This window comes from Ictalurus furcatus, chromosome 26 (assembly GCF_023375685.1).
Source record: "Ictalurus furcatus strain D&B chromosome 26, Billie_1.0, whole genome shotgun sequence".
Lineage (NCBI taxonomy): Eukaryota > Metazoa > Chordata > Actinopteri > Siluriformes > Ictaluridae > Ictalurus > Ictalurus furcatus.
In genome coordinates, this window is record NC_071280.1 from 19,988,709 (window position 1) to 20,000,072 (window position 11,364).

General features: G+C 43.2%; 1 protein-coding gene across 1 annotated transcript; it reads left to right on the forward strand.

The window, feature by feature from the left end:
* The first annotated feature begins 342 nt into the window (after positions 1-342).
* Positions 343-11,238, forward strand: LOC128602482 (cytochrome P450 3A30). The gene is made up of 13 exons (XM_053616323.1): positions 343-565; positions 2,659-2,752; positions 2,894-2,946; positions 3,763-3,862; positions 5,178-5,291; positions 5,427-5,515; positions 5,656-5,804; positions 6,214-6,341; positions 6,433-6,514; positions 6,885-7,045; positions 8,770-8,996; positions 10,238-10,400; positions 10,592-11,238. Exons 1-13 carry the CDS (start codon positions 495-497, stop codon positions 10,703-10,705), a joined length of 1,545 nt encoding a protein of 514 aa, XP_053472298.1. The 5' UTR covers positions 343-494; the 3' UTR covers positions 10,706-11,238.
* Positions 11,239-11,364: the final 126 nt, after the last annotated feature.

Here is an 11,364-nt window from a genome sequence, read left to right on the forward strand (position 1 = left end):
CGTCACGTGTTCGTCACGTGCTCATCACCTGTTCATCACCTGTTCATCACCTGTTCATCACATGCTCGTCACATGTTTATTAACAACAACAACATCAACAACAATAATAATGATAATAATAATAATAATACACTTAATAGAAACATTGTGGCAGACTTCTTGTCTTTAGTTATTTTCTTTCTTTCAGAAATGTAAGCAGACCTAATAAACATGTTGAGTGGTACAGATGATTGTGTGTGTGTGTGTGTGTGTGTGTGTGTGTGTGTGTGTGTGTGGGTGGGTGATCGTGACTGTGTGTAGAGGTGAGCTAGATTAGTGTGTGTTTAATCATTAACTGTAGCGTGGGGTTTAAATGTGCTCTCGTACAGCACACACACACACACACACACACACACACACACACTACAGTAACACCTGACTGCAGTATCTCTGGATTTACAGTATTCTTCCTAACACTACTACTAACACTACTACTAACACTACTACTAATCAGGATGGCGTATTGGTGGAGTTTTTCGGCGGAGACGTGGGCTCTGATCGTGATCCTCATCAGTCTGATCCTGCTGTAAGTGCTGATTCACATTTCACTTTATCTCACGGTTAGTGACAGGTACACACACACTGTACACACACACTGTACACACACTGTACACACACTGTACATATACTGTACACACACACTGTACACACACTGTACACACACTGTACATATACTGTACACACACACTGTACACACACTGTACACACACTGTACACACACACTGTACACACACTGTACACACACTGTACATATACTGTACACACACACTGTACACACACACTGTACACACACACTGTACACACACTGTACATATACTGTACACACACTGTACACACACACTGTACACACACTGTACACACACACTGTACACACACTGTACACACACACACACACACTGTACACACACACTGTACACACACTGTACACACACTGTACACACACACTGTACACACACACTGTACACTGGCCAAACATCAAGAACTGAACACTAAACTTCACTGTAATAAGCAGAATGGTTTTAGTGAGAAATTATTGAGATCGAACTGGAAATAAACCCGTGATTTGTTTGGTATACATCTCTCAGCCACACCGGGCTGCACCGGGTCGCACCGGGCCACAGCAGGCCGCACTGATCATTCTTTCAGTAAAGCCGTGTAAATGTTAAATGTTCAGTGTGTTGATGATGAATCAGCTGTAAATGACCTCTCTGTGCCCAGAACAGCTGATAAATGACGCGCAGTGCCTCTCAGGCCGTCTGAGGGTCAGGGGTAAAGAGGGCAGTCACCCTAGAGGGCAGATTCTCTCGTGTGTAGGATCACCTGTCGGCTCTTCATCTCCTTTCCTCACATGTAGGGAAGCCTACAGCCTATAGCACTGCAGCACAGGGAAGAACACCTATATGTGAACTTCATGAACTCTTTAATGAACACTAATTTAGAGTAAAGTCAAGAGCTGAGAGAGAGAGAGAGAGAGAGAGAGAGAGAGCAAGAGAGAGAGAGAGAGAGAGAGCGAGAGAGAGAGCAAGAGAGAGAGAGAGAGAGAGAGAGAGAGAGAGTGAGTGAGAGCAAGAGAGAGAGAGAGAGAGAGAGAGAGAGAGAGCGAGGGAGAGAGAGAGAGAGAGCAAGAGAGAGAGAGAGAGAGCGAGAGAGAGAGAGCAGTTAAAGTAGGTAGAGAAGTGGATTAAGAGAAATAAAAGGTTTAAAAGTTTAAAACCCCAACACTGCTGTTCCTGGTAATGTTTTACACACCACAATATCCATCCATCCGTCTTCTATAGCACTTATCCTTCAGGGTCAGGGGGAACCTGGAGCCTGTCCCAGGGAGCATGGGGCACAAGGCGGGGTGCCAATTCATTAACACACCCATTAATACACCCATTCGTACACCCATTCGTACACCCATTCGTACACCCACTCGTACACCCATTCGTACACCCACTCGTACACCCACTCGTACACCCACTCGTACACCCACTCGTACACCCATTCGTACACCCACTCGTACACCCACTCGTACACCCACTCGTACACCCATTCGTACACCCACTCATACACCCATTAGTACACCCATTCGTACACCCATTCGTACACCCATTCGTACACCCACTCGTACACCCATTCGTACACCCACTCGTACACCCACTCGTACACCCATTCGTACACCCACTCATACACCCATTCATACACCCATTCACAGACCCACTCGTACACCCACTCGTACACCCATTCAAACACCCATTCGTACACCCACTCGTACACCCATTCATACACCCACTTGTACACCCATTCATACACCCACTCATACACCCATTCGTACACCCACACATACACCCACTCAGACACTACGGACACTTTGGACACGCCAATCAGTCTACCATGCATGTGTTTGGACTCGGGGAGGAAACCCCCGCAGCACGGGGAGAACATGCAAACTCCACATACAAACACACACACACTGGGCAGCAGCGGGAATCGAACCCCCGACCCTGGCGCACACCACAATGTGTTTTAATAAAAAAACAAAAACTAAAAAACGTAAAACTATTTTACTCGTCTTTCCTGCTTTCTTATGTTCTTTCTCTCGTTTTCATAGAAATAGTTACGCTGTGTTGTTTTCAGGTACGGGTACTGGCCACACGGTTTCTTTAAGCGTTTGGGAGTTCCTGGTCCTAAACCGGTACCATTTATTGGAACCATGTTAGAATATCGTAAGGTGAGCTTATTATTATTATTATTATTATTATTATTATTATTATTATTATTATTATACTGCAAACATTATCCTATAAAAACTGCATTAAATGATAAACCCATGGTGGGAATTATTCATGGAATATTCTTCACTGATTTTCAGGGAATCCATCATTTTGATATGGCGTGTTTTCAGAAGTACGGCAAGATTTGGGGGTGAGTGTGTTACTCAGTGTCGCAGTGACACGCAGCTAACGGAGAACGCTAACATTCAGTAACGTATATAACAGGTTCTAATAAGGTCAGGTTCCATGATGCGGAAATAACGTTCCTGCAATGTTCTGAGAAAATGGAAATGTTTTTATAATGTTACTCACACAACGTTCCAGCTAACGTTACAAAAGTTAGTTTTAATGTTTGTACATGTTACAGAAAATGTTCTCAGAACAACAACAACAACAACAACAACAACAACAACCCTGACATAACATTCATAAAAGCAAACCTAAAACATTTACCAGGCTTTAGGGTTGGGGTTTATCTGCCTAACAAAGAGAATGTGATCAGAATGTTTGGTAACATATGGAAAAGGTTGTATAACGTTCCTGCAATGTTCTTCATACCTAGGTTACAGTAATGGGTTTAGAACATCACTCACACAGCAGTCTGTTATACAAGAACTAACATTACAGCGTTTTAGATGAACACTAATAATAATAATAATTATTAGTAGTAGTAGTAGTAAACATTCCTACAACGTTGCTGCAACAGAACATTAACCTGAATATGTTATAAAACATTCTGGTAAGATTCACATTGTTTAACTTCTATTTACTCAGTCAGTCAGTGGGTTATAAGTTTCAGTTAGACATCATATTAGTTTAGCTGGACTCAGTGTGTTGATGTATATAGAGTCCTCCTCTCCCTAACTCTGTTAATCAGGTTATTCACACTGTATAAGGTTGTTGTAATGTTGCAGTTAGTAAATATGATGTTACGTCAGAAGTCTGATGCTTGTCGTGTTAATTGCAGTATATACGATGCGAGACAGCCGGTCCTCTGTATCCTGGACACCGAGATCATCAAAACCGTCCTGATTAAAGAGTGTTACTCTCTCTTCACCAACCGCAGAGTGAGATCACACTCTTACACTTAACACTGACAGACAGACTGAGAGAGAGAGAGACAGACAGACTGAGAGAGAGACAGACAGACAGACAGACAGACTGAGAGGGAGACAGACAGACAGACTGAGAGAGAGACAGACAGACAGACTGAGAGAGAGAGAGACAGACAGACAGACAGACTGAGAGGGAGACAGACAGACAGACTGAGAGAGAGACAGACAGACAGACTGAGAGAGAGAGACGGATGGAGAGACAGATAGACAAATAGATCTTTATTGTCATCACAGTTATATACAGTACACAGTGAGTTGAGTGAAATGCTCCGAGACAGAGAGAAAGAGAGACAGACAGATGAGCAGACAGACTAATAGACAGGGTTGTACTAGCACAATCAATAAAGGAACAAACAACAGCAGCGGCACAGACAGGGACGCCTCCACTGCCAACAAGCCTAATCCTTCTTACTAATTTATATTCCAGAAATACCCTTAATACACACGCACACACACACACACACACACACACACACACCACTCCACTTTAATAGGAACACCCGCTCATTACTGCACAGTTATTCCATCAGCCAATCACGTGTCAGCAGAACGATGCATAAAATCATGCGGCTGCAGGTGAAGAGCTTCAGTTAATGTTCACATCAAACATCAGAAAGAAGGAGAAGTCTGATCTCTAAAGTGTGACTGTAAGTGTGGCGTGGATGTGGGTGTCAGATGGACTGGTTTCAGTATCTCAGAAATCTCCTGTAAAAAGTGATTATATGAGTTACTCTATCCTTCCTGGCAGCTCAAAACCACCTGGAGGTTTAACTATGACGCCTCTTACCGACACGGCGTTTCCACCCACAGAACTGTCACTCACTCCATGTGAAAATCCCAGGAGATCAGCAGTTTCTGAAATACTGAAAGACTGAAACCAGCACATCTGATGCTAACATCCACGCCACGGTTCAAACCACACGTTAGAGATCAGACTTTTTCTTCATTCTGATGTTTGACGTGAACATTAACTGAAGCTAAGTGCTAAACTGGTTTACTATTATAAATTAACTTTTTGCTCTGCTGCATGAATTAATTTACTTTAAATTATATTCTTATATAAGTAACACTATAAAAGCAATAATACATGAATTCATTTCCTCAAGTGATCAATTGAAATGTAATGAAAATAATACTTTTGTCAAATGCGTCCTTTCAGCAGCACAAAACCACACTTGTTATAAACACGATTAGTAACACCACATCTACAACTGATAGATCTCTAACTGTGATCGAGTTTAAATGATCATTTTTTCATTTTGCTCAGAATTTCGGTCTAAACGGTCCTCTGTACGACGCTGTGACCGTCGTCGAGGACGAGGACTGGAGGAGAATCAGGAGTGTTCTCTCTCCATCCTTCACCAGCGGCAGACTGAAGGAGGTGTGTGTGTGTGTGTGTGTGTGTGTGTGTGTGTGTGTGTGAGACCAGTAATTAATTTCTTTTAATGATTTAACACACGCTTTGGCTTTCTCTTAAGGCTTACATTAACAGTGGATGTTATTTCCTGTTTCTCAGATGTTTGGAATCATGAAGTCTCATTCTCGCTCGTTGGTTGAAAATCTGCAGAAGACGTCAGAACGAGGAGAATCAGCAGATATTAAAGAGTAAATAAATACACTCTGATGCAGCACATAACTCACAACAGATCAGTGTGTGTGTGTGAAATATTAAAGCATAAAATGTATGTTTAATTCACTAATTTCTGCATGTTGCTTTGATTTGATGGTGTTTTTGGTCACTTTAGGTTTTTCGGAGCGTACAGTATGGATGTGGTGACGAGCACAGCGTTTAGTGTCGATATCGACTCCCTGAACAACCCCAAAGATCCCTTCGTATCCAACATCAAGAAAATGCTGAAGTTTGACTTCCTCAACCCTCTGTTCCTCGCTGTCGGTAATTTATTGATTTGAGATTAGGGGCGGCTGTGGATCAGGTGGTAGAGCGGGTGTTCCACTAATCGTAGGGTTGGTGGTTCGATTCCCGGCCCACGTGACTCCACATGACTCCACATGCCGAAGTGTCCTTGGGCAAGACACTGAACCCCAAGTTGCTCCCGATGGCAAGTTAGTGCCTTGCATGGCAGCTCTGCTATCGTTGGTGTGTGTGTGTGTGTGTGTGAATGGGTGAATGAGACTCAGTGTAAAGCGCTTTGGATAAAAGCTCTATATAAGTGCAGCCCGTTTACCATTTATATTAGAACTCATTACAATGAAATTTTATTCCAGACACTTAAAAGTCAGATTTATGTTTGTATTTGTTGTGTTTCAGCTGATATTATACGTTCTCTGATTTTTTCTACTAGCGTTGTTCCCCTTTATCGGGCCGGTGCTGGAGAAAATGGATTTGGCCCTTTTCCCGACCGCAGTGACTGATTTCTTTTACGCCTCCCTGAAAAAGATCAAATCTGAACGTGTGGCTCAAGATCATAAGGTACTAAAAAGACTAAAAAGTTTGTAAAACCCTTTACACACTTTAGACACTACTGAGGTTTTATTGTGTTTGTGTCTCTGACTTTCTGCAGAGACGAGTGGACTTCATGCAGCTGATGATCGATTCTCAGAAATCAGAAAAAGACGATCAGAACGGCAAAGAGACAAACAAAGGTATTTTCCTCTAGTAAAAAAATCTCTCAGACAATATCATCTAAATAATTTTAATAATATAAGCCCTCATGGTGTGTCTCCAGTTCTCTGCTTTCCCAAATTTTAGTTCATGATCCTATAAAGAACAGAAATGCTGGTGCACCGTGGTAACCATGTTTCCCAAGCAAGGACTGAGAAAAAGAAGTGCAATGCATCTCCCTTCAGCTTGTTTGAGACTATAGTGTCCTGCAAGGCCACAATCACTGCTGGGATCAAATATGAGAATATAAATAGGGTCACAGATTTAAAAAATCACACAAAAGCATCCTCATGCTGTCACGTGTGTGTGTGTGTGTGTGTGTGTGTGTGTGTGTGTGCTTGATGTCTGAAGGTCTAAATGATCATGAGATCCTGTCCCAGTCCATGATGTTCATCTTTGCTGGTTATGAGACGACCAGCAGCACGCTGTCGTTTCTCTTCTACAATCTGGCCAGTAATCCAGACACGATGAAGAAACTACAGGAAGAAATCGATGAAACTTTCCCCAATAAAGTGATTCAAGTATTTACTTAAATTACAAAAGTTATATATCAGATGCAAAAAATGTGATATGGGGTTGGACAATTGCCATATCATTACAGACAAAGTGTGAATACCAGAATAATAGTTTACACGGGACAGGGGTTTACATGAGACCGAGACAGGGGTTTACACGGAGACCGAGACAGGGGTTTACACTGAGAACGGGACAGGAGTTTACACTGAGACCGAGACAGGAGTTTACACGGAGACCGGGACAGGAGTTTACACGGAGGCAGAGACAGGAGTTTACACGGAGACCAGGACAGGGGTTTACACGGAGACCGGGACAGGGGTTTACACGGAGACCGGGACAGGGGTTTACACGTAGACCGAGACAGGAGTTTACACGGAGACCGGGACAGGGGTTTACACGGAGACCAGGACAGGGGTTTACACGGAGACCGGGACAGGGGTTTACACGGAGACCGGGACAGGGGTTTACACGGAGGCAGAGACAGGAGTTTACACGGAGACCAGGACAGGGGTTTACACGGAGACCGAGACAGGGGTTTACACGGAGACCGGGACAGGGGTTTACACGGAGACCGGGACAGGGGTTTACACGGAGGCAGAGACAGGAGTTTACACAGAGACCGGGACAGGGGTTTACACGAAGACCGGGACAGGGGTTCACACGTAGACCGAGACAGGAGTTTACACGGAGACCGGGACAGGGGTTTACACGGAGACCGGGACAGGGGTTTACACGGAGACCGGGACAGGGGTTTACACGGAGGCAGAGACAGGAGTTTACACAGAGGCAGAGACAGGAGTTTACACAGAGACCGGGACAGGGGTTTACACGAAGACCGGGACAGGGGTTCACACGTAGACCGAGACAGGGGTTCACACGGAGACCGGGACAGGGGTTCACACGTAGACCGAGACAGGGGTTCACACGGAGACCGGGACAGGGGTTCACACGGAGACCGGGACAGGGGTTCACACGGAGACAGAGACAGGGGTTTACATGGAGACCGAGACAGGGGTTCACACGGAGACCGACACTTGGGTTTACACAGAGACAGAGACAGGGGTTTACATGGAGACAGAGACAGGGGTTTACACTGAGAACGAGACAGGAGTTTACACTGAGACCGAGACAGGAGTTTACACTGAGACCGAGACAGGAGTTTACACGGAGACAGAGACAGGGGTTTACATGGAGACCGAGACAGGGGTTCACACGGAGACCGGGACAGGGGTTCACACGGAGACAGAGACAGGGGTTTACATGGAGACCGAGACAGGGGTTCACACGGAGACAGAGACAGGGGTTTACATGGAGACCGAGACAGGGGTTCACACGGAGACCGACACTTGGGTTTACACAGAGACAGAGACAAGGGTTTACATGGAGACAGAGACAGGGGTTCATATGGAGACAGAGACAGGGGTTTACAGAGAGACCAAGACAAGCGTCTAAACAGAGAATGAGACAGTGGTTAACATATTGAACAAGATAGGGGTATTTAGAGAGACTGACACTGAGATCGACATGGAGACTGAGACAGATTTTGAGATAGAGAAAGAGACAGGGGTTTACACAGAGAATGAGAGAGATCAAATGGAAACTAAGATGGGTCTACACAAAGACAGAGACAGGGTCTTCACGGAGACCAGGACAGGGGTTGACAAGGAGGTTGAGACACTAGTGGGCATTATATATATGTGTCTTATCATTGGGTTTTCAGGCTGAAGTTGATTATGATACGGTCATGAACATGGATTATCTGGACGCTGCTCTGAACGAGTCGCTCAGGTTGTACCCGATTGCTCTTCGTCTGGAAAGAGTCTGCAAAAAAACTGTCGAAATAAACGGCCTTACCATCCCAAAGGACACCGTTGTTATGGTCCCCACTTACGCCCTACATAGGGACCCTGAATATTGGACTGATCCAGAGGTCTTCAGACCTGAGAGGTATGAAGCAATCTGTGATAAACAATAATGGAAAAGTAATCAATTCTGATTAATTTCTTGAACAAGATTCCGTCCATCCACCGTTTTATGAATCGACTTCAGCCCTATTTGAACAGGATTCGCTTCCTTTATTCTTACTCTAACACATTTTCAAGAGAAAAAAGTTTTTTAAATGCTTAATTTTAATTTTGACCTTCAGAATTCTGGTTAGATTTTGTAAATTAGCTGGGTAAGTTACCTAATGTCATGTTAACTAGGGATGGAGAAGGATGCACGTGCAGTTAAAAGCTTTAATTAGAGATAGGAAGACAAATCCAACAATATGCAAAGACGCGGTCAAAAACAGGTGTGGGTCAGGTGATCGACAAACAACACAAATGAGGCAAGGCAAAGTTCAAAAATGAGAAACTATGGACAGGATCAGAAAACAGAGCAACGAGGACAAAGAAAGGTTTGGTATGGCTCTGGCGACAAAACACAGAAACACAGACAAAACACAGACACAGACAAAACACAGACAAAACACAATACTTCGCCCCAACCTGCAAGGAGTTTAAAAACTAAACATAATCAAAGGGGATAACACAGAACAGCTGAGTCATATTAGGAAACAACCAGTAATAAAACAGGGGTAGAGACAGGACAGAAATAAAAACAAACACACGTGGAACTGAGAACCTGGAAGCGCCGCTGTCGTGCTCGAGGCTGCTGAGTGCACTTCTCACTCCGGCACTCAGTGTGAGGGGAAATCCCTGACACCTAGCTAGTTAAATTAAGCTTGCTGAATTAGCTAGTTTTGCTTTCATTGCTAATGTGCCTTAGCATTCCTTCTAAAAGGGTAATTAAACATTATCTAACCATGAAGTCAAATTCTCAGTTTTACTGAGAATAATTTTCCTTATGACTGAGTGCTTAGCGAGCTAGCTTGTCACACAGGATGAGGATAGTTAAACAGCTCAGTGTTTAAATGTGAACACTTATTGACTTTCACTTAAGAGTTTTGCCTCCATACTCCTGCTAGATGACTAAATACAGAAAATGTTTATCCAACACAAGAGGCAGCAGCTGCCTTCACAATGAGCCAAAAAAAACCAGAAGAGTCATTGGGTCTGTAATGGGACCAGTATTATCTGAACAGGATGGAAATACACCAGGTCTCCATGTAAATGTAATCCCGTCTGAATAGGGCTTTCCGATTTTTATTCATTAGTATTGTATGTTGATCCTCCATATTGTTTCAGGTTCACTCAGGAGAATAAGAAGAGCATCGAGCAGTATGCGTACATGCCGTTTGGTTTAGGACCCAGAAACTGCATCGGGATGAGGTTTGCCCTTGTGACCATAAAGCTGGCTGTTGTTGAGATACTGCAGAAATTCGACATCAGTCTTTCTGAGGAAACAAAGGTTGGGATTTTCTATCACTAATCATCTAACCATGTACAGCTAATGTTGCTAGTGCTGGGTAATAACTTAGCTAACATTAACCTAAAATGGCATTAGTTACTGCTTTTAAAACCACGTTCCACTTTCCATTGTTGGCATTTTATACTCTGTTTAAGTAAATGTCATTCTTAATTTCTTCATCTTCTAATCAGGGTCCTCTGAAGCTGAGCAGCAGTGGACTTCTGGCTCCTGAACAGCCCATCAAACTGAAATTCACGCCTCGGAAAATGTCAGACTCCTGCAACAGCAACCACATTAACTCGTAAACTTTCAAAGTTTCTGCTTCCTTTTACTGAATTTCTCATTTTTAAATGTTTTACATTCAGTCTGTATTGGACACTGAAATCAGATCAGGCGTGTAATGATGTGCACAATTCCCTGTTTAGCCACTAGTGCCAGTAAAGTTGGGCCTGTTAGTGCTGAACCACATCTTTTCCTCATTTACACATCTTAATAAAGACATTTATTCATTTGGAAGTAACAATAAGCACTACAGATAATGTACATCTAGTTAATCAGAAAAGTCCTTCAGCAATGTTCTGGTGTAGAAAAGGACAGATTCTGGACATTATCTGGGTTTGAACTGCTTGTTACTACACAATCACTTAATCATATCTACAGTATATATGCTCTGTTGTTGAATTCAAATTAATATCATTTTCTTTTACTTTTCTGGTTGCATGTATTCTGTAATATATAAAAGTGGATTTTATATATTCTAGAAAATATATACCTCTAAATTAAAGCTCAGCTATAACGCTCTTGTTTTTTGTGAAGTATTAAAAAAACCCTAAGTGGTTCAGGTGTAAGTCCTTGTTTTTTTCTACTGTACTGAAATACATAGCCAAATATAGAAGACAGTGGCAGTGGGTAGTGTCGTCTCCTCAGAGCTCCAGGGTCCTGGGTTTGATCCTGAGCTTGGGTT

Bases quoted from the DNA above. Each gene is read 5' to 3' on its own strand.
- LOC128602482 (XM_053616323.1), top strand. From the start codon at position 495: ATGGCGTATTGGTGGAGTTTTTCGGCGGAGACGTGGGCTCTGATCGTG. The intron at 566-2,658 runs GTAAGTGCTGAT...TGTTGTTTTCAG, and splicing joins CTCATCAGTCTGATCCTGCT to GTACGGGTACTGGCCACACG. The intron at 7,046-8,769 runs GTGATTCAAGTA...TTGGGTTTTCAG, and splicing joins ATGAAACTTTCCCCAATAAA to GCTGAAGTTGATTATGATAC.